Genomic DNA, 24,131 nt, shown 5'->3' on the forward strand with positions numbered 1-24,131 from the left:
AAAGATTAGACTTGTCCCTTTTTATGGACGTTTGCCATTTTCCATTTGGGTATACATTCCATTATTATTTGATAAGTTTGATAAGTATATAAGGGGATCTTCAAAGAGTTCATGGAAATTCTGTATTGTGAAAAACTGCAGTACATTTTCCAAGAAGTTTTATAGTCCTCCCTAGTGGGCAAGGGGGTGCTCAGACAGGTGGGATGCAGGATCATTCTGAGGGTATATGGCTGAGCTTGGAGGCAGGGCATCTGTAAGAGTATAACCTGGAAGATAACTTGGAAAACCTGGAATATTTTCACAATGCAGCAATCTCTTACTAAACAAACAATGATGAAAGACACTATTTGCAGGAGCAAAATGAAAGGTTACCTGCATTGGAGTAAATACAGGTGGGGAAAGCCAGGCACTTCGCAAAGGGTGCCTACTTGTGGAATTCTCACCTGCATCCTGAGTCCTTTTTTGTTTCCAGGAGAGAAAGTTTGTGGGTGGCTCCAACCAAGTGACTGAGCGCATAATGGAGCTCCTTGGGGAGCGAGTAAAGCTTGAGAGACCCGTGATCCGCATTGACCAAACAGGAGAAAGCGTGCTTGTGGAAACGCTGAACCATGAGCTATATGAGGTAACCAAGGCCCTAAAATTAAGGGGAAGAGCGCAGAGTCCTATAGATAACTAAGGCTGAAATAAAGTCAAGAATAACGCAGACTTCATAGGGAATCCCTTTGCCAAAAACTACCTCTATTGGAAAGACAAGAAAAGAGAGCTCACATCTCAGCAGGTTGAAGTATCACACCTCTGTGTCAGGCTCTTACACGATGAGGAAATCAAAAAAGGATTTATTTGAGAAATATTAAGGTCCTCCTACATGCCTGACTTCCTTTTGAGAGAACACAGTGCCAAACAAACCAGATACTATTCTCTGCTCCCTGGGGCTTACATTCTAGTGAAGAAGAGAGGCCATAATTAAATTAATATGGCCTGAATATGAAGTGTGTCAGATAGTGATGGGAATACGGGGGAAAAATCAAGCAGGGGAGGGAGAAGATAAATCAGAGGATGGACGGTAGAATGGGTTGTGCAAGTTTCAGTAAAGTTAGCAGGAAACGTGATACTTGAAGGAAATGACAGATTGAGCCATGTAGGGTCTACAGCCAAGAGTGATGGGAAAACATTGGACATTTTGAACTAGGGAACAATAAAAGCTGCTTTCAATTTTAACAAGATCCCTATATTATAGTGTTGTCCATCCAGATGTCTTTAATGGCCAGAACAAGGCTGGTCCAAAGAAGGGAACCAGGAACCTCCTCCATGTCCCCCACATGGGTGCAGGGACCCAAGGACTTGGGCCATCCTCCTCTGCTGTCTTCCCAAGCACATTAGCAGGGAGCTGGATCAGAAATAGAGCACAAGGGACTTGAACTGGTGCCCACGTGGGATGCCGGCACCACAGGAAACAATTTTACCCACTATGCCATAGTGACAGCCCCAAAATATGTATTTTGAAAAATTACTTTACAAATAGTGCAAATCACAGTGGTATCACTGCTACTTTCTTCTAAAATTTATACCTAAAAATCTCAACTGCTTCCACACCTGCCCTAGAAGACAGACAGAGACAAAGGTAGAGGGCTTTTCTGTACTAGTAAAACTGTTTTACTCACATGTAGTTGTAGTCATCTTAAAAATTCTTGGGGACATTGGCTAATAATTTGCAGAAATACAGTCATATATCCATTTAATAAAATACAAAATATATGTCATATAGCAGATTTGCTTTCAATTAATTCATCAAGGAGAAGAAAAAGGATAGAGGCCAGACAAAATGATAAAATGATAAAATGATAAATGATAAACTGAAAAAAGAGAGATTTGGAACAGGGACAAGGGAATTATCAGAAGAATAAGAGAATCATAATTAGAAAAGAAAACTAGAGTCCACTGATGCTCAAGCATGCTGCTTTTCTTTCAGGCTAAATATGTCATCAGTGCTATTCCTCCAGTTCTGGGCATGAAGATTCACTACAGTCCTCCTCTGCCAATGATGAGAAACCAGCTGATCACTCGTGTGCCTTTGGGTTCAGTCATCAAGTGCATGGTCTACTATAAGGAGCCCTTCTGGAGAAAGAAGGGTGAGTACTTTCCTTGTATGAGTACCTCTAAGAGAAGGTCCACGAAACCTGGTGCCAAGAGATGCATTTAACTTGTAAATGTTATTTTTAGAATGCTTAGTCCAAGTTCCAAGTACAATTCCTTTAAGTAAAACTTGGCATTAAATTCCTTTGGAATGTGACCAAATCTTCATAACGCAATGTCAAGATTATTTAATCCTTCCACAAAATCTTGTGAGAGTAGATGATTAAGCTTTCACAATACAGTTTTTAAAAGTATGGGTTTCTAAAGTTATTCACAAAGATGAAGAGTTTGAAAATGCTTAGCAGGCCATCTCTTATTAGTGTCAAGCTTCATAGAATAGAGAATTAAAAGATAAGCTTATCTTGGTGCAAAAATGTTTGCAATCCATACATACGAGAGGTCTGCAAAAAGTTCACAGAAACTATGGAGTGAAAAAAACACATGGCTTCCAAAAACAGAATTTACACTGCACTAACCTTATAGCTTCCAACTTTCCCTGAACTCTTTGAAGTACCCTTGTGGTAAACTAATTTGTTCACTCATATATATTCAACACTTGTACACTGAAGAACCCCTTCTTTGTCAGTCTTCCACTTCCAGTCACTTTCACCATCACCACACTGCCCTCCTCAGGGGCCATCTCAGCCACCTGAGCCTTTTGTGCTACGCACACACATACAGAGAGAACAATGCTTTGTATCCTTGCGGTCTCCCTGCTTCTGCTCATCTTTAACTTTTGAAATGTTCCCTTAAATCATTACACCTAATTTCTACCAATTTATATCATTTTCAGTGATAGGAGAAATACCTGCTTCATAAAAACTTATGCAAGCATAGGGTAGGCATTTAGCCCGCTAGCTAAGATGCTGACAACTGTGCCAGCATGTCATGTGGAGTGCCTGGGCTTGAACTCCTGACTCTAGCCTCCTGCTAATGCAGACCCGGGAGACAGTGGTGATGGCTCAAGTTGTTGGATTTCTTCACTCACCTGGGAGACCTGGATTAAGTTTCCAACTCCCAGCTTTGGCCCCATGCCATGAAGGAACTTTGGTAAGTGATGTAGTGGATGAAAGCTATTTCTCTCTCTACTCCTGTCTCTGTCTGAAATCAAGCAAGCAAGCAGTAAGTAAATGATTTTAAAACTAAACTAAAAATTGCGGAACTAAGCCCATCATAAAATTTTCAGAAAATTAAAGTGCATGAAGAATGTCCCTCTCTTATTGTCATTCCTCCTAGGGAATAATTTTTTAAAAGAATTTGTCTTGGGCCCAGCGCAGTAGCCTAGTGGTGAAAGTCCTCGCCTTGACTATACCGGGATCCCATATAGGCATCGGTTCTAATCCCAGCAGACCTGCTTCCCATCCAGCTCCCTGCTTGTAGCCTATAAAGCAGTCGAGGACAGCCCAAAGCCTTGGGACTCTGCACCCATGTGGGAGACCCGGAAGAGGCTCCTGGATCCTGGCTTCAGATTGGTGCAGCTCTGGCTGTTGCAGGCATTTGGGGAATAAATCAGCAAATAGAAGATCTTCTTTTCTGTCTCTCCTCCTCTCTGTATATCTAACTTTAAAAAGAAAAGAAAAGAAATATGTCTTTTGTTCTTAGATATGTATCGTATGTATTTGTAATACTTCACTTAAGAGAGGACACTTCAAAAAAAATGTATAAAGTCCAAATAAACAAGGTTTATTCTGGGGCAAAAATTTGTTTTCTTTTTTCTTATTTTGAAATGTTTTATTGCTGAAGCTTTTCAAAAATCAGAATCTGATAAGAGAAAAACCTAAAAACCCCATATCCAAATGCCTAGATACAAAAATACATTACATTTATTTTTCAGAATTTTATTTGCATGTTTTTGATCAATGCTTTATCAACTACATGTCATAACTCATTGTTTGCTAAGAAAGTACTTCAATGAGTGATAATACAAATTATTTTAAAAATTGGGGCTGACATCGTGGTATATCAGGCTAATCCTCCACCTGCGGTACTGGTGCCAGCATCCCATATGGACGTTGGTTCGAGTTCCAACTGGGCTACTTCCTCTCCAGCTTCCCACTTATGGTCTGTGAAAGCAGCAGAGGATGAACGAAGTGTTTGGGTCCCTGCATCAACATGAGACACTCAGAGGAAGCTCCTGATTCCCAGCTTCAGACCAGCCCAACTGTGGACATGGCAGCCATTTGGGGAATAAACTAGTGAACTGAAGATTTCTCTGTGTCTCCTTCTCTCTCTGTAATTATATCTTTTGAATAAAAATAAATAAATATTTTTTTAAAAAATAAAGCCACAGATCCTTCAAATTTGAAAAACAAATTGAAATGGGCAGGGGAATCAGTATACATTACATTTAATAGGGTGAGGCTTTACAAAAATGAGGTTACAAAAATCTCATTTGTACATATTTTTTAATGCTTGCCTGTTTCTAAGAAAGAGAGAGAGACACAGAGAGAGACTGCTTCCATTTCATGCATCTGCGGGGCTTTAAATAGTTCGTGGAAAATGTCTATTAATAGAAAATTTCACATGGCTTTCAAAGATATTTTGTATCAAAATAAATTTATCTCTTATTTTGATGTTCTGTAAACTCTCCTGAACACCCCATATGTATATATATTAAAAATAGATATATTTCTACAAATATATAAATATGTATATATGCATAATATATACAATACAGTTTATGTGTATTATATGCAAATATAAGTTACAAACATGTATTCTTCCAAAAGCATTTCTTTTACAAAAAAGAATGCCCATCATACTGACATTTACTTTGTCCTATAAATAATGTACCATGCACATCTTCCTACAGCAGTTCATTCGAATCTGTCTCCTTCCAACAACTAAATAAACAATTTTCTTATACAGCTTTATCACCATTTATCCAACCCACCTACTGTTGTTTGACATTTCTCTGCTTTCCACATTTTCGCTGTCAAACCCCATGCTGCACTAAATAGCTTCTCACATACAACTTAGCAGATTTGCTCAGGAGCAATTATTTTTGATGAATCTGGGGTTATGAGTTCAATTGACTTGTGTAAACCATTGACATTTGTTAGAGTTCCTGTCCTCTTGTACCCTTAAAAGCTGATATTTCTTTAAAAATTTTTTGCCATTCAGATAGAACTATCTCATTATTTGTAATTGTTAGCTTTAATAAAGCTTAAGTGCTTCACCAAAACGTTTTGTGAATTATCTGTTCATCCTTTGCTCATTAAGAATTATTTTGCAAATATTTCTTCCATCAGCACCTCCACCACTAAATTCTAATGTGCACATGGGACCTTTCTGTTCCACTGATTTCTGACACTAAGAGCCAAGCATTTTTTAAAAGCTCCCTAAATTAAAAGTTTAACATAAACAACCACTCTATGTATTGATTCATTAGTTATACACACAAACCTCTGAAAACTAGATGTGTCACTGTAACTCTAAAATGTACTAACATAGACATATGTAAAAGGTTAAAATTAGCAGGAATTTCTGGTGTTTCTTCCCTGATCTGTCTGTCTGTAAAGTTAAACACCTCACTTTACACACAGCTTTATATTATTTAGCCCTATTATACCACTGCACTGCTTTTTCTTAAGTATAATTTCTGCTTTATGTTTCCTGAGAATAATCATTACAAGGGCCTTTGCTGGAGATTGTGGAGCAGTGCCAGCAGGAGCAAGTCAGGGTGTGGGAGACTGGTGCTTTTGGTTTCACGAGGTGGAATTACAGCACACTCACACACAGTACTGTAGCTGCGCACACAGCCTGGGGAGCACACAGGCATCAGAGACACTCATCTAGAAAATGTCCATGCTGGCTACGCTTCCACTGTATCTCAAATGACCTTGTCCTTTGGCTTACAGGGAGCATAGTTGGCTGCGGGGAATAGGCTGCATGTGGCCACAGCCCTTTTGATAAAGCCTTTGCTCTTTCTTTTTTGTTGTCTTGGAAGCGAGGATCTAAAAGGGCACTGCACCGCTCTGATCATGGGAGCTTTATGATATGTTTTGATAGCAAATATCACACTCCCCTATCCATAATTTCCCCCTTAATTCCGTCTTGATAGGCTTCTCCAGACATTCTAGCAGACAAGTACTATTGTTGTCTGATCAGAACTCCTCCCTCCACACAGATAGCTTCTCTCCCAAAGTGCTTTGCTCTTCATCGCCTCCAATAGATACTCTAGTCTCTCCTCTTTTCTAAGGGAAATTTACTCCTTGAGTCATTGTCTAATTTTTTTTTCCTGAGAGTTCTTCTGGTTCATTTGTTTCTACTTTTGTCCTTGTTTTTGTTTTTTTGTTTTTGTTTTGAGTCAAAGACAGAATTTCCACCCTCTAGTTCACTCCTCAAATGCTTGCGAAGGCTGGGACTGTGCCAGGCTGAAGCCAAGAGCCAAGAAGAAAATGTGGGTCTCTCATGTGGATGGCAGGAGCCCAGTCATTTGTACCACCATTGCTGCCTCCCATTAACAGCAAGCTGGGAATTGGAAGCTAGAGCTGGAAATCAAACCCAGGTGCTCTAAAATGGGACCCCAGTGTCCTAACCAACATCCTAACTGCTAGCCCTCATTTTTCTTCTTCCAAGGCTCTCTTACATGTCTGGTATAGCCACACCTGCTCAGGAGTGAGGCCCTGTGAAGCAGATGGCATGAACTGTGTGAGCAGACTGAACTACTGAGCTTTCTATCTGTGAGTGGAAAACTCCACTGATTCTGCTTCGGCATCAACATGACTGTTTCTCTGCTGCTTATCCCTTCACCTCCTCCAGGTGTACTGGCTCAGAAACCAGCTTCACCTTGGGAAGGAGGTGTCCCTCAGAGTCGAGTCCCTCTACCCAGAAGACACTGCTGCCATCCTAGTCTGGCATCCTATGCCAGCTCTTTGTCTCATCCAGCTGATTGCTTCATGATCGATGTGTACTTTCTCTTCGATCATATCCTGTCCTGTTTTTCTCCATTCTTTCATTTTTTTAAAGATTTTATTTATTTTCATTGGAAAATCAGATACACAGAGAGGAGATCTTTTGTCAGATGGTTCACTCCCCAAGTGGCCACCTGCTGAGCTGATCCAAGGTCAGGAGCCTCTTCCAGGTCTCCCACGTAGGTGCAGGGTCCCGGGGCTTTCGGCCATCCTCAATTGCTTTCCCAGGCCTCAAGCAGGGAGCTGGATGGAAAACAGGGCTGCTGGGATTAGAACCGGTGCTCATATGGGATCCTGGCTCATGCAAGGCGAAGACTTTAACCACCAGGCTGCCATACCAGTCTCCCTTCTCTTTTTTGTCTTCTTGTACCAGGTGATTCCTTAACTATTTCTCTTTTACTCTTTTTTAAAGACTTATTTATTTGAAAGGCAGAGAAGGAGATGGAGAGAGGGACAGGGAGGGAGAGAGGGAGGACAGAGGGAGAGGGAGAGAAAGCTCAATTTCTTTCATCTGCTGATTCACTCCCCAAATAGCCACAACATCTGGGCTGGACCAAGCTGAAACCAGGAGCCTGGAACTCCATCACAGTCTCCCACAAGGGTGACAGGGGCCCAAGTACCTAGGCCATCCCCCACTGCTTTCTCAGGCACATTATTAGGGAGCTGGATTAGGGAGAAAGGATGTGAACTGGCACTCTGAATTGGGATGCCAGCATCACAGGTGGTGGTTTTGGACTTGCTTTGCTACAACTCCAGCCCCTCTTGTATTCTTAAGTCTCTGAGCTCTTGGATAGACTTTAAGCATTTCTTCTTCCCACAAATCATTCTTTCTCAGCATCTTTCCGGTCTCACCATATTGGAGGGGCATGAAAGTGTGCCTCAAGCTAGTGACTGACTAGCTTGATTCCCAAAGGGGATGGGCAGAGACATGGAATATGCATAGAGAGGGTGTAGTTTAAAATGCCTCTGAGTGCATCTGATCCCACAATGTGCCCACACAGAATTTGAGGAGGTGCATGCCCTCAAACTTTGCTCTCTTCTCTCTCCTTCATTTTCATACCCTCTTATTGGATTTTCCATACTATGTTTATTTCAGAGTTTCTACAACAATATTCTTTAAAACACCTCAGATTGGATCAAGAGGAGTGGTACACTGACATGGGATATTTCTGCAGCATTTCAGACTCTGCCATGACATTTTCACTATTGCTCTGTCACAATCTTTGTTAAAATTGCCTATACAGCTGTCCCTTGGTACTCATGGGAGAATTGGTTCTAGGAGTCTCCATGGATACCAAGGTCCATGGATGCTCAAGTGGAGTATAAAACTGTGTAGTATTTGTATATAATCTACACAGCCTTCCCATATACTTTAAATTATCTCTAGATTAGTCATAATAGTGAAAATGATGCAAATAGTTGTTACACTGAATTGTTTAGGAAATGACAAGAAGAATGTCTGCACATATTCAGTAGAGACACTGTTTTTCTTTTTAAAGTTTTTTTGTTTGACTGTTTGAAAGGCAGAGTCACACTGAAAGAAGGAACACAATGATAGAGTTTTCCATCTGCTAGTTCATCTCCCAGTGGCCACAATGGCTGGAGCTGGGCCGGTCCAAAGCCAGGCATCTGAAGCTTCTAGGTCTCCCATGTGGGTGCAGAGTTCCAAGGACTTGGGCCAGCTTCTGCTGTTTTCCCAGACCATAAGCAGAGACCTGGATCAGAAGTGGGGCAGCCAGGACTCAAACCAGTGTCCCTATTGGATGCTGATGCTGCAGACAGAGGTTTTGCCTGGCTATGCCATGGCATCAGCCCCCCACACACATTTTTTTTTAGTATATTTTGACCAGAAGTTGTTTGAACGCATGCATGTGGAACCACAGATAAGGGCGACCAGATGGATTTTGTTAAAGGGGAGGATGAGGGAAACATTTTTGCCCAGGATGAGCGGAAGTTGTTTCCTATGCTGTTCTTGGAATGCAAAAGATCTTTGGGGGTCATGTTTGAAATGAGGGCTTTGGGACTCTGGATTTTTGTCATCCACATTCTCTTTGCCCTATTTCCAAATAATCAAGAACCACTGTAAGCAGATAAGTGGCTCCTCATGAAATGTGTACATTCAGTTCCTTCTACTTTATAGAGATGGACTAGTGTTTCTTTTGCATGTCTTTGGATTTTCTTCTGGCTTCTTATGAAAGAGGAAATATGGAACACAAGTGTTAACATCATCGGAAACCAGATTTGATTGAATAGTGGCCTGGATAAAATCATATCTCCTGGCTCCGTTTTTGCAGAGAAAAACTTGGAGTTTGCTTTTTTTTTTTTCCCATGGATTTTTGGCTCCTTAGGCCTCTTTTGACATCAATTTAGTTTGCCTTCATATATTTAGAATATGCTATGCTAACATACACATATGTACACAAAGCACATATGTTGAATTCACCTTTTGGGTTTCTTAACTTGAAATGTGCTTCATCGCGTCAGCTATGGGTAATTTGATATGGTGGTAAATATGTCCTTCAATTTTGCTCTCCTCCAAGATTACTGTGGAAGCATGATCATTGAAGGAGAGGAAGCTCCAATCGCCTACACACTGGATGACACCAAACCAGATGGCACCCATGCAGCTATCATAGGGTAAGGCACAATTGTGGTGTTGTCGCTGATGTTTGGTGTTGAGAAAATCATCACATGCCATCAAGAAATGTGTCTCAAATTTTATTAAATGAATTTGTACTTAACCCGTATGTCTCATCATTCTATATTTAGAACACCATAAAGATGCTCTTTGAGTGATGGATATACTACTTTGAGATAAATATGCTGTTGAAATATTCACAGGACTGAAAATGTAGGACTTAATGCGTTTATGACCCTATTCTTCAAATTCAACAGTGGAAATGTTTTTGCTTTATTTTTAAAGATTTATTTTTATTGCAAAGGCATATTTACAGAGAGAAAGAGAAACAGAAAGATCTTCCATCTGCTGGTTCACTCCTCAAGTGACTGCAACAGGTAGAGCTGAGTCAATCCGAAACCAGGAGTCAGAAGCTTCTTCCTGATCTCCATGTGGGTGCAGAGTCCCAAGGCTTTGGGCCATGCTCTACTGCTTTCCCAGGCCACAAGCAGGGAGCTTATTGGAAGCAGGGCCGCCAAACCAGTACCCATATGGGATCCTGGTGGATACAAGGCGAGGATTTTAGCCACTGAACCATTGTATGGGGGCCCAGAAATACTTTTGTTGTTCTTTTTGTAATGACTTCTAGTGGATAAATATCTTGAAACACCCATAGAGGTGTTTTAAGCAGCCCAGTCCTCAGATTTCAAGGGAAAATCAGTACAGAAGTCGATCTCTAGGGGGCCGGAATTTGACACAGAAAAGTGGTTAACTGGAGCAGGCAAACTTTAGATGGACCCTAGGACATGGATGAGTTTGTCACAGAGACTGCCAGGCATCAGAACAAAGAGCTCAGAGCCAGTTGTTAAGTTGAAAGCAAGGCTAAGTTAAGTTGCAGTTGCACGTGGAGGCAGAATCTAGAAGGCTGGATGCTAAGGATGCTAAGGTACCATGACAGAGAGTGAAGGAAATAGTAAGGACAAGACGAAACTGGAAGGATTCAGATACAACCCTAACAGGGTATTTGCAGCCCAAGGCTTATTCCTATTGGCCACCAGCCTGGGTGTGGTGAAGTACATCACTTGCAGTATCACTCTAGGCAGGACTTATGGCCAGTCATCTGCTTTTTGTGGTACCCTGACTCTTTGAAAGCTAGAAGGTGCTGTTCTGTATCTGGAACGTAACATGCAAATAGTCAAAATGTTGAACATTAAATAAACTTGTTGTTTCTGGTTGGCATTAACATCATCGAACAGGCACATATGTGGCTATTAAAATGAGACCAGGATGAAAACATCATTCACTTACTTCCCCCTTTTATTCTTGCTTGTATGTTTCAGATTTATTCTTTCCCACAAAGCCAGAAAACTGGCACGGCTTACCAAAGAAGAAAGGTAATGAAAGAAGCACCTTTCCCTGCCTTCCTGCCTTCTTGTCTTTCTCTCCACATCCCCGCCCTTCACTGCTCCCCGGCCTTTCTTCTTTTTTGTCTACTTACCAGTTTTCAAATTTACTTACGTGTGTTGCCAATACTGTCTATTATCTTAATTATGAGGGTTTTATTATATAAAAGCACAAGGCCACAACTTAAGAAGCAAACATTCAAATGAATGTGTATTGAGTTCATTGCATGGTAGGACACTGTGTTAGGAGCTATGGAGAATATGAAAATGAATATAACCCAGGGGCTGAAAGTGTTGAGATAACTAATCCGATAGATTACTGTGTTTGCAAGGTTGTCTACAGTGCACATAACACGAGGGACTAATTTCTCTGCAGGTGGCAGTCTCTTTACAAAATAAGTGTTTGCCACTGCCAATTATTTATTCCCATGCCACATATTTATCACCTAAGAGCCCTTGAATTTCATTATGTCTCATTCTTTCCCCCTCTGTTTGGGTTCTCTTCTGTGACTCATGCCATCCATGTCTGTGGCCAGGGCTATGGAGATCTGCCTGGGTCACTCATCTAAAATCATCCCCACTGGAATGTAAGAACCTTGGAGATAAGTTTTTTTTTTTTCTGATTTCTTTTGTTGCTAAACTTGCAGTGGCTCAAAGAGACTTTTCCCAGTGTATCATTTGTTCATATTTATGGATTATTCATTTTCTACTGTAGTAAAATTTTGTCTTTTTGTGAAGTCACATTAATCCATTTTAAATCCTACCTTCTAAATGATATATTATGCATAGAAAAGACTTTTCTATTCCAGATTTTTTTTTTCTGTAAGATTGTCCATTTTCCCTTTACTTTTATGGCCTCGTCTATTTACATCTATATGTAAATCTTTGATCCATCTGAAATATATTTGGTAGCAAAAGTACTGTAGAAGTACTTTTAATTCTCTTTTTTATGGGCAGTCATTAGCTCCAGTGCTATTTGGCTGAATAACCTCTTTCCTCCATTTTAAAAAGCCCACTTTTATGTAGTCTAAAGTATTCTAAATTCCTTTAAGTACTTGGCTCTATTTCTTTTCTTTTTTGATAATTTTGTTTTCCTTTTTGCTTACTTCTGTAAAGGGACCAGATATATTTTTAAGATTATAATGATACATCCTACCTTCCTTTCTCCTTTTCTTTTTCTTTTCTAACTTTTATGATGGCATGTTTTCAATATACATTAGAATCAGGAGCTCAATCCCCCACCTAACAAAAAATGCACCAAATAGTTAAGTAGAGAGCTCAGGATTCTTCAGGGTTCTAACTCTGAATTTTATCTCATGAGTTTATTGTGTCTAACTCTTCCTTTGCTTGAACAAAGAGAAAGAGAAGAGGCAGGGAAGGAAATTAGGCATTTTCATGTACTTTTGTTTTTAGGGAGAGTTACTGAATTTAAAACAATAATAATACTTTTAGAAGCCAGTGACCTAGCTCCAAATCATCTTTAAGCTCCCCTTAGTAATTACTATTCTACAAAAGCAGGCATGATACAACTACAACCTGGTGTTTTAATTGACTGATAATAACTGTTGGCTTACTGCCAATCCTCCCTTGACAATTTCTCAAGAACTACTATTTATTGAACATTAATATATTATGTTCCAGTTTATTGGTATGTTCCAGCTATTGGAGGGGCAACCAGATGCACATTTTAGTACTGGCTTTCAAACTTGGGAATCATCCAAAGTTTTTTGAAAATAAGGACTCCTACCATTCACATTTCTTATTTAGGAAATCTGGTCAGGGTCTGTGAACTGGCAATTCAAAGACTTTTCCCATGTCCAGATGCCGCGGCAGTACTGCTGCTGCTGTGGGAACCATATGCTTTTAAACCATTAATGAGAAAATCATGAAAGACCGTTGATGAAACTAAAGATCAGACAACTTGAGTGAGCTGCTCAAGAACTCACAATATGTAAGAGGCAGGAGCAGCATTCAAAGTGTTTCCTGTTTCCCTCGCTTTCCACTCTGCCTACCGCCTTGTATCAAGGCGAGGAGACAAACTGGGATGAGCAAGGGCAGTGTCTTCATGATCATTGAATCTCTAGTGCTTGGACTGATGCGGAAGAGGTGTACAATCTGTTTTCTCCAGGGAATGAGCAAAATTGTTGTGTGTCCTCAGCCATTCAGGCAACACATCACTATAGTTTCTTCTAGATTTATCAGCAATGTTACACAATTCAGATTTGTGACCTCATGACTTTAAGACTTCATTGAAAGCAAGTGCTTCTTTTCCTTTTCCCTTCTTTCTTTATGTTGACCTTTGTCTTTTGCTTGCCCATAGGCTGAAGAAACTTTGTGACCTGTATGCTAAAGTGTTGGGCTCCCCAGAAGCTCTGCAGGTGAGGTTGCTTATCACCCCCTTCCTAGAGAAGCGAGATCTTGCTTCGTCCTTGAGGAACTTGTAGGGATAGGTTCATGAAACTCGGAACCAGGAGCTCTTGTTTCCCAATACGTTCACAGAGGGGTCTGTGCAAGGTGGATCTGTTTCTTAGTGGTCCCACAGAGTGGGGCATGTGCGGGTGACCACTCAGGGTCCCTGTAGTATGCAGGAGTGTAGGCCGTATCACTTGTCCCAGAATTCAGAGTTCTACCTGCAGCAAGATGCCAAACCATTCTGCTTCCATCCTTGTCAAGGCCTCAACAGAGGAGCTCCTGCTACAACTACCCCAAGAGAAAGCCTAAATCCTGGCAGCCAGGATGGAATGAAAAGAGCTTTGCTTTTCTAAGAAGTTCTTGTAAAAAGTCCAGGGTCTCATTCATTTGACACTCCCTTACCTCCCACATGTTATCTTTTACATCAGAAGAAGATGAGCTCCTACTTACCATTATTTTACACCTTGAACATTAGGGACGGAAGGAGGTCAGGATGATAGGCTCGGTCCTGTCTGCTGAGTTTCCTAGAGGACAGAGGTAGCCTGAGGAAATAGTGATCTTCAGGTTAATCAAGTAGAGCCCCCGAAGTGATTAAAAGCAGGGAGGGGCAGAGTGGATTAGGGAGTCAGGATGGTAGGCTAACCAGTACAATCTAACCAATAGCCACGATCGACCCCCCCACCAATATTTAAAATGGAGAATTGCTGTTCTTACTTTGGTGTAGATTAAATCTCCTTTAGAAAGTAATCATTAAATCTTCATGAAGCATTTGATGTCAGAGGAGACTAATGTACAAATGAGCAGTATAAAATGTGAGAAAAATCTAAAAAAGGAGGTTAAAAATTTACCTTGTTGAGTCTCTGAATGTTGAACCTCTGCAGTATATGCTGTGAACTAGTTGATCAGCTATTCAGCTAAGTCTTGTGACTTTATCCCGTGACCTTGCTCATTTGTGATGTGGCAGGCATTCTCCCAATCCAGTTGATATAGCTTTGACTTTGGCATTTTGGTTCATTATTTTAAAACCAAACCTCTGCTTCCTTTCCCCCAATGCAAACTTGTGGTAGGTAAAACTTTTGAGATTTTTGGGGAGCTCTCTGCTAGCAGATAAATAAGACCAATTAATTGATTGCTTTGCAAAGAAACATACTATTAATGAGGAAGGCACTTGTTTCATTTTTTTCCTTTCATTCACCATTTGGCAAGTTTAAATTCAGTTATGGCCTCTAGGCTCAAGGGTAATGTATTGAGTGAAGCAGCAAAACCGAAAATATATATACACAAGAAAATATTAGTTTTTCTGTTTAAAACTGCTGTTCCAGATGTTTCACCATGGAAGATAGGCAAGCATTTGTGAAGTTACCTTCTGAGACACTCTCAGGTTCATACATTTTGTAATTGAAGTTCCTCCAACAACATGTGGAATGCTTGTTTTGAAAACCTCGCATGGGGTGATAGGAGTTTCATCTTTCCACCAGTCTATCATGTTTCCTTGTTGAAAGTCTCTTTTTGCAAAAAGAATGTGGATGATTCTACTCTGACAATAAGGAAGAGATTGTTCTGTCCTTGTTGCTGTTGGCATAGAAAACTCCACCTGTTCTGCTGTTGCTTTGGTGTCTGTTGTGTGGAAGAAACACATTTCTGGAAGCTAGGAAAGATCACAACTAAAATACAATCTTCCTTTCTCATTGGCTAGAAACTGCTGAAGAAGGATGCTCGGGAGGTAACTGAAGCCATCAGCTATTGGGACAGAAGCGGAGAATGTCCTCATTGTAGGCTGTATGAAATCTGTAAAATTACTTGGTCTGGTCCCAATAAGGCAACTGCAGATGGGACTTGAGAAATTCAATCTATAGCAGGCTCATTTTTAAATTGACAGTTTGTGTGGCACACAAATGGTGCTATAGATGTCCAAATGGTCCTTGGCAAGAAAAACGTTCCCCACCTCTGTTGGGTTGTACAGTCCCAAGGTACACTACAAAATACCTGGACTCACTTAGCCCATCAGGCACGGTTAGCAGACTACTTTGCAAATGATTATCCAAAGTCAGCTGTATGACCACAGATTTTTAAAAATATATCTCTTTATTGGAAAGGCAGAGTTACAGAGCGAGAGAATGGAAGAGAGATAACTTCCATCTACTTTTTTACTCCTCAAATGGCTGTTAGAGCCAGAGCTGGGCAAGGTTGACATCAGGAACTTCATCTGGTCTCCCACATGGTGCAGGGGTCCAAGCATTTGGACCGTCTTCTGCTGCTTTCCCAAGGTGCATTAGCAGGGAGCTGTATCAGCAGTAGAGCAGCCCAGATGCAAATCAGCATCCATATGGAATGCTGGCATCACAGGCAGCAAGGTTAAAACATGCTATGCCACAATGAAAAGTATTAAACAAAAACATTTTTAAATTCATTTTAAATCGTTCATTTTTATCTTAAAATTTGCAATATTGATTTTATTGTTTCAAAGGAGTGCTTAATGATTAAAGTTTTCACTTAGTGATTTTAAGAGGGTGAGTTTTGCAAAATCTCAGCTCCAGTTTTGCTTGTTTATGGCAAAACAGATTTTTCAGATTAGTAGTTGTTTGCAGGTGTCACCATCAATGTAAGTATCGACATGTCACAGAACATTATTTATTTGTCCAGCTTCTTTAACTGAGCTCTCCTCCACCAAAACCATGAATCTGGCCATCCTTTCCAATTTTACAGCTGTGTTTTTCTACTTTTTTCTTGTTCAACTACTCCAATAAGTATAAACCCCCTTTTAAAAAATATGTAGTTATTTATTTGAAAAGAAGAGTTACAAAGAGATGGGTAGAACAGAATAAGGGACATCTTCTACCCACTGGTTTAGTCACCAAATGGCTGCAACAGCCAGGGGCTGAGCCACACCAAAGCCAGGAGCCTGGATCTCCCACATGGGTGGCAGTGGCCCAAGCACGTGGGCCATCTTTTAGTACTTTCCCAGGAGCATTAGCAAGTTACTGGATATGGAATGAAATACCCAAGACATGAACTGGCACCAGTGTTACAGATGGCAGTTTAACGCACGGCACCACAACACTGGCCCTGGTATAAATTATTTTTAAACTTTTTGTGAAACTTTGCACTAAAATTGTCTCAATAGGTAAGATCAAGACAGTATCAGTCTATGAACATTGCAAAAAAAACTCAAATGGAAAGACTTCCAATGTCTGAATTTCTTATGAGTTTATTACCAAGGACATTTAACCTGCCCAAAGACATAGCTTCAAAAATATCAGGATAATAAAACTGCAGTTGAAAAAATATATACAGCCCTTCATATCAGCAGTTTCTACTTCTGTGGAACTAGTCAACCATAAATAAAAAATATTTAAAAGAATAGTTGATTTGGCACTGAACCTACACTTTTTTCTTGTCCTTACTAAATAATACAGTGTAGCAACTATTTATATAGCATTTATGCCCCATGAAGCAATCCAGAGATGATTTAGAAAGCAGGAGGTTATGTGTAGGTAATATGCCAATACTAGGCTATTTTGTCTAAGGAACTTGAACATCTGTGGATTTTGGTATCAGCTGGAGGTCGTGGAACCAATCCCATATAGGCTCACCAGCAAGAAGCCTGTGGGACTGTGTTTGATTTATTCTGGCCTCGATAGCTTCCTCTGTGTCCCTTCATGCTTTTGTCATTCTGTCTTCTAGCCAGTGCATTATGAAGAGAAGAACTGGTGTGAGGAGCAGTACTCTGGTGGCTGCTATACAACCTACTTCCCACCGGGCATCATGACTCAATACGGAAGGTAGAGTAAAAATGTGCTAAGCAGTGACTGTGATTCTCTGCACCAAATCCTCCTCTGTTTCTTGCAAATACATGCCCCCCAAAAGGATCCCTAATTCCCTTTGTAGTTTATGAATCTCATGAATGAGGTCATAATTCAGTACCCGGGTGCCCCTTTCATACTTACTTGCTCTGGAGGAACAATTTCAATCAGTGTAAGCAAAGATGTTTGCAGCATAAGAGGATTCACGTATCTGTCAGAGCAAGTATGCCTCTAGGCACAGACACAACTCAGGATGCTTTGGCTTAGAAAAAAAGTTTTTCTTTTTGCTTTCTCACTTTCAGTACAGTATTGAATAAGTTACATGAGACAGTCCACACTTTAATAGGAAACAGGCTTTCTGATAGATGATTTTGCCCAAACTTAGAGGAAGAGAAGTATTCTGAGCACATTTAAGATAGGTTAGACTAAGCTACGATGTTTTGGTGGGTTAGGTGGGAAGATGGAGAAAATGCTTTTTTAAAAATGAGAGAGAAAGAGACTGTTGCCATCCACCAGTTTACTCCCCAAATGCCTCCAATGGCCACACTAGGCCAGACTGAATCCAGGAGCTGGAAACTCACTGCAGGTCTCAGATGGCAGTAAACCAATTATGTGACCCATCACCACTGCCTCCCAGAGTCTGCATAAGCAGAAGTTGCATTTGGGAGCCAGAACTGAGTTTTAGACCCAGGTACTGTGGTATAGGATGTAACACATCTTAACCAACATCTTAACCACTAACCTAAATACCCTCCCCTTATCGAGGCTGTGGTTGCCATCGTTTTTGTTTGCTTGCTTGTTTATTTGTTTTGGTTTTTAATAAAGGAATGACAATGTGTATATTCAGGGGATGACGCTGATGGAGTCTACCATTCTAAGGTTTGGGTACTGGAATGGCTTTTTGGGAAGATGGGGCCAGGAAAAAGAGTGCTTGCTTACCTGGACGTCATAGCCATAGTCTGGGTTTTTCTAGTAGGTGCTAGATTGGTATCTTAAGTTTATGACATCCTGGATACTATTAACTGACATTTTTGTGTGTCATCCTGCTTCAAATTACTTTCTGGAGTTGGAACAAAAACACAAAGATGAGCATTTTCGTGGGAAGGGACAATTTCTTGAGCACTGAAAAATAACCTCATAAGCATAGTGAGCAATGACGCTCAGTAAACATGGGTGAACTACTAAACAGATCCTGCCTTGCCATTGTGAGCAATAGTATTCCCATACTGTACCCAGTATTCCTTGAGATGTCCCTAACCCATCTCAGTCCCTGGATTCATTCCTACTCCAGGGCCTGCCAAAGGGTTACAGGTTAGAAGGCAGGCCAAAGGATTTCCCCAGACAGAGATCTTGGCTTCTGCTCTCTTCCTTCAAATACTTAGAGGACTGAGTGGATTATAGGTGAGAATGGTGGTTGATAGATACAGAAAGATCAGGGAAGAAATATCACATATCCTCCCCTACACCCCAGGCCTTGGATAATTGATTCTCCTCAATCCCCACAGCTAGAAACTCAGCTAGGATATGGCAGTACTTGCCTAAGTAGAATTGAAGATGATGAGACAATGACACTGAAATGAAGCCCTAGAAAGCAAGAGGTTAGAAGCAGAGGAAAGGAGAGGAAGCTCCTCTTGCAAGGCCAGGTTCAAGCTATTCTCCATTTGATTTTGTGTGCCAAAAAGTTGACCAGGGTCTATATCCTGAACCCCAGCCTCCCTGAAGGTGCTGTGCTGCGAGTAGCAGGCCACAGATGGAGGAAGCCTGGCACATTTCTTGCCATTCCCCACCCTCTGAGCTTGGAAACTCCTGCTGTCCTTGCCAAAGGAGTTCCCTATGCTGATAATATTTCTGTAACAGTGTATTGTACTATTTGAAGATTAGTAGATATTTGGGGAGGGAGGGTAGTATAGGGCCATTTCTGTACATTAAAAAACAAAACAAAACAAAACAAAAAAAACAGTGTTCTGGCTGGCACCATGATGTAGTAAGCTAAGTTTCTGCCTGCGGTGCTGGCATCTGTTATGGGCACTGGGTTCCATTCCCAGCTGCTCCACTTCCAATCCTGGGCCAAGCAGGTAGAAGATCTCTCTGTCCTCTTTCTAGCTTTGTTTTTCAAATAAAATAAACACGTGAAAAAAAGAATCCATATTTGTTGTGCAACTATTGGGAGCAGTATATCCTATGTGAAGTCGTTATTTTTCTGAATATTATTGTTTCTGTATTTGTGTCCTCTGCCTTCTCAGCTGACATAAATATGCATGCCAGATTGTCGTCAAGGGTCATACTTCAATAAAAGGTACTAAGGACAAAATGCATTTTTGATTTAAGGATATTTTCAATTGATGGTAGACTTGTCGGAGATCATCTATGTAAAAGAACTCAGTGAAATGTCCTCAAATGCAGCCCTTTAAGTACCAACATGGGACAAGCATTATAAAAGCAAAATGAGCTCTAAGCCTTGGTGTTAAGACTCCTCATTTCAGTCTTGATTCTACTGATAACAAACTTTGTTACCCTAGAGTGGTCACTTCTTCTCCTCTCTAAGCCTCAGTTCACTTAGCAGGTGGATGACAAAGGACCAGATGACCACAGTTGGTAATACTCTGTATGCTAGTGAGAGTAATTTTAATATATTTATCAAGATAAAATCCACATATCACATGATTCACTCAAAGTACACATTTCATTTGCTTTTAGCATTCACAGCATTGTGCATCTGAGTATGAGTCACTGATGCTTAGCCAAATTGCATTTGATGATAATAACAAGGTATAAATTAATTCTGACAGTAATTATTATGATAGCTATGGTAATACTAAACCAAACAATAATTTCAAGCTGAGAGTTCAACATAAACAAAATGGGAGAAGTAAGAGCAAGTAGTTGGCCTAGTGGATAACATGCCTGTTAGAACACTCACCCACATCCTACATCACAGTGCCTGATTTGATGCCTAGCTTCAGTTCCTGGCTCCAAACTTCTTTCTGATGCAGACCCTGGGAGACACCAGGGATAGCGCAAATAGTTAGGTGCCTGTCATCCATGTAAGAGATCTAATTTGAGTTCCCAGCTCCTGGCTTAGTGCCCCCACTAGTACAGACATACAAAGTGTGAACCAGCAAATGGGAGCTCTCTCATTTTGTCTATCTAATTAACTAATTAATTTAATTAAAAATAGACTAGTGAATAAAATGAGAAGATGCAACCAATAGAAGGTATGAGTTATTACTGGAAAGAGAGAATCAGTCTCCTTATGGGAACCAATCAAAGACAGGTTAGAAATTTGCTTGTCAGAAGGCTCATAATGACTTTTGTTAGCACTTTTGTCTTCTTGAAGGTGGAAAAATATGATCATGAAAGGGAACATTCCAGGACCAACGGGCACCACTTGATAAGCTGCTGGGTCATTAGATTACCTTTTGGATATGCTGAGTGTTGAAGTAATGTCAGTTGTAATGGTTTGACTCAGTGTTTATCCACCATTTGCTAAGCAGTGTGCTGGAAGAGTTCAGTACCAAGGAAAACCCTCTCTGCGAGGAAGGGACAGTGGTGGGGATGGGAGAGAAAGAAGAATAACAAAAATTGCATCTAAAATTCCAAAGTAAATAGAGGACATAACAACTACCATGGAGACATATGGAAGGGCAGGCTTGCTTTACCTAGGAAAATTTGCAAACACTTTGTACTGGACATTCACCTAGGAATTGTAGGAGGCAGAGAAACTATCTAGAGTGCCTACTATGTAGGCAGTTGGGATGATGTGAGCAAGTGCTTAATGTATTACAAATTTCTGCCTTTAATTTGCAAGGAAGCAAGTGAGGCACAGAGTAGCCCTCATAACCCTCAGCCCAAGCTAAGACTCCTTGCCCTCCAAGCTTCTCCTGACCCTTCAGGGCCATGACATTTAGGATGCTGTAAACAATTTTACCTTCAGGACCCTAGAAATACAAAATGCTTGTGAAACTTGGAATGAAACATATATTTATTTTGGTGCAAAAGAATTTCGAAGTCCATGCAAATGAGTTTTCCAAAAGTTCCTGGAAATGTGTATCATTAAATAAATAAATCAACCAACCAACCAAATGCTAGGCATGGATTTGAACTTTTTTGAACCAAAATAAGCCTATCTCCAAATTCCAGGTGGTCTGCTTCCAGATTGAAGACAGAGGGCAGAATTGATAACACCACCTTAGTGAGGAGCTATGAGCAGGGAGCAGGCATTTAGCCTTGTCTGCCACATTGCAGAGCCTGGGTTTGCTTCCCAGCTCTAAGTCTTGGTTCCAGTTTCTCACCAGAACAGACACTGGGGGACAATGGTAATGGCTGTGAGGCACTTGGATTGTGTTTCCAGCTCCTGGTTCTGGCCCCAGCCCAGCTCTGGCCTTTGTAGGCATTTAGGGAGTGAACCTTTAGGTGGAAAACCTCTCTCTCTCTCTCTCCTTCTTCCTCCCGCCCACATTTAAAAACATTGAAAAATTAAGAAAAGAATTGGATACATTTATCAAAGACTTTCCCTTCTGGATGAAGTAAAAAAAAAATCTGTGGTGATTATGCAGTTAAACACATAAAACAGGAGAACTATCTGTGGAATTCTCGTTTATGACCTATGTCCTGAATCCTTTGTAATACCTACTGTCTACTTACAAAGGAAGAGCCTGGAATTTTTCTTTGCTAACAGTTGCACTTTCATTTCCTCTAGGAAAGAAAGCGTCTGCATGAGTGAAGCGAGACTGTCTCCATCTGTTTAAAATTAGTGATTGTAACAGTGATTAGTTCTCAAAGCATTTGTTTTCTCCTCAAATATTTAGCTACAGGGCTTGGACAGGCCTCCCAGAGATACCAATTGGAGTTAGTTCCCTCTGTTTTAAAACAGTGAACATGCAGTAAAGTGGTAGTGTTTAATGGACGCAGAGAGGGGCCCGGCGGCGTGGCCTAGCGGCTAAAGTCCTCGCCTTGAAAGCCCCGGGATCCCATATGGGCGCCGGTTCTAATCCCAGCAGCTCCACTTCCCATCCAGCTCCCTGCTTGTGGCCTGGGAAAGCAGTTGAGGATGGCCCAATGCATTGGGACACTGCACCCGCGTGGGAGACCTGGAGGAGGTTCCGGGTTCCCGGCTTCGGATCGGCGCAGCACCGGCCGTTGCGGTTCACTTGGGGAGTGAATCATCGGATGGAAGCTCTTCCTCTCTGTCTCTCCTCCTCTCTGTATGTCTGCCTTTCCAATAAAAATAAATAAATCTTTTTAAAAAATGGAGGCAGAGAAAGCAAATTTACTTTCTCTTGCATAGAGCCTTTTCTGAATGCCTGCAGGTTTTCAATATTTCCAAATGATTCCATGTATTATTGTCAGTATACTAATATTCTACAATGTGGTGCATTTTCTCAATGGCTGCAGTGAGAGGACATGAAAGAAAACCCACCCATTCACGCCGATCTCTTTGGATTCTGGATAAAAGGCTCAATAGGTATACAGTATTGACTAGGATGGGACGTGGGCATTAGCTCTGAAATTCCTTCCCTGATGTAATGGAAACGGGGACCAGGATGGATATGGCATGTTGGCAGTGTTTACCTTACAGTATTTGTTGAGAGACTAACAACACACTGTCCCTCTTTAAGCCAAGTCTGGACATTTAGGCCCCTTTGCATCACATATGAGCACTCCTTGCATCTTAAAAAGATTTATTAATGTATTTATTTGAAAGGGAAAGTAACCAAGATAGAGACAGAGACGCACGCGCGCGCACACACACACACACAGAGAGAGAGAGAGAGAGAGAGAGAGAGAGAGAGAGAGAGAGATTGTCCATTTATGGGTTCCCTAAGTGGCTGGGATAACCGGGGTTGGGCCAGGATGAAGCCAGAAGCCAGGAATTCCATCCGGCCACATAGGTGGCTGGGGTTCAAGTACTTGACCTATCATCTGCCACTTCCCAGGGACACTAGCAAGGAACTGGATCCAAAGCAAAGCAATCAGGACTGAAATTGGCACTCCGATAGGGATGCCAGCATTGCAAGCAGTGGCTTAATCCACTGTACCACACTATTGGTCCATAAGTATTCCGTTAACTAGTGATAATGATACATGATATGACAAATGGACACTTTTGCCACCTGGTAGACTTGGTTCAAATCTTGGGGCCTTGCTGTTATATAGTAGTGTGGTTCCTGGTGAGTCACTGAGCATTTCTCTGAGCTTCAGTTTTCTAAAGTATAAAATGAAATCATGATAATAGCAGCTGTGTGTCATGAAGGTTTTATTTACATCTGAAGAAAAAAATGGGGTGGGCATCTGGCACAGCAATCAAGAGGCTGCTTTGTATGCCCACATCTCATGTTGGAGTGCCTGGGTTGAAGTCCCAACTTTGCTCTCCATTCCAGCTTTCCTACTAGTTTGCACCCTAGGGACACTAGGTGATGGCTCAAATACTTCGGTCCCTGCTATCCATGTAGGATACATGGATGGCCTATCCAAGCCTCAGCATTTGTGGGAAGTGAATCAGCAGGTGTAAAATTCTCTCTCTCACTCTGTGTGTTTCAACTAAATCAAAAATAAACAAAACTTTTAAGAAATTGAAGGCATACTGTAGTGGAAGAGGCGTACAATCACCTGGGTTCAAACACCAGCTCTGCTGCTTACTGGCTATGCTCTAGAACCACTTTGGTCTTTATGGCTGGTTAGGTGCCAGGCAGCAGAGTCTATGCTGCCTGACAATGACTGACAGACAGCATAGAGCTGAAGATACTCCTCCGGACAGAGAGAGGACTCAAGCAGGAGCAGGCAGAGGGGGAAGTTGGGTTGCAGTGCAATTCCACTGAAAGTCCCCAGCTGAGCCCCACAGGGAACT

At 41.2% G+C, this 24,131-nt stretch overlaps 1 protein-coding gene across 1 annotated transcript in view; it reads left to right on the forward strand.

Annotated features, from left to right (window-relative positions):
* Positions 1 to 24,131, forward strand: part of MAOB (monoamine oxidase B) — a 108,546-nt gene that overhangs the window by 80,285 nt on the left and 4,130 nt on the right. The window contains exons 7-12 of the mRNA XM_058658862.1: positions 473 to 622; positions 1,970 to 2,129; positions 9,590 to 9,686; positions 11,007 to 11,060; positions 13,390 to 13,447; positions 17,166 to 17,263. Of these exons, the coding sequence (XP_058514845.1) occupies positions 473 to 622; positions 1,970 to 2,129; positions 9,590 to 9,686; positions 11,007 to 11,060; positions 13,390 to 13,447; positions 17,166 to 17,263 (617 nt within the window). The remainder of the gene's footprint in view (positions 1 to 472; positions 623 to 1,969; positions 2,130 to 9,589; positions 9,687 to 11,006; positions 11,061 to 13,389; positions 13,448 to 17,165; positions 17,264 to 24,131) is intronic.

Source organism: Ochotona princeps, chromosome X (genome assembly GCF_030435755.1).
Source record: "Ochotona princeps isolate mOchPri1 chromosome X, mOchPri1.hap1, whole genome shotgun sequence".
NCBI lineage: Eukaryota > Metazoa > Chordata > Mammalia > Lagomorpha > Ochotonidae > Ochotona > Ochotona princeps.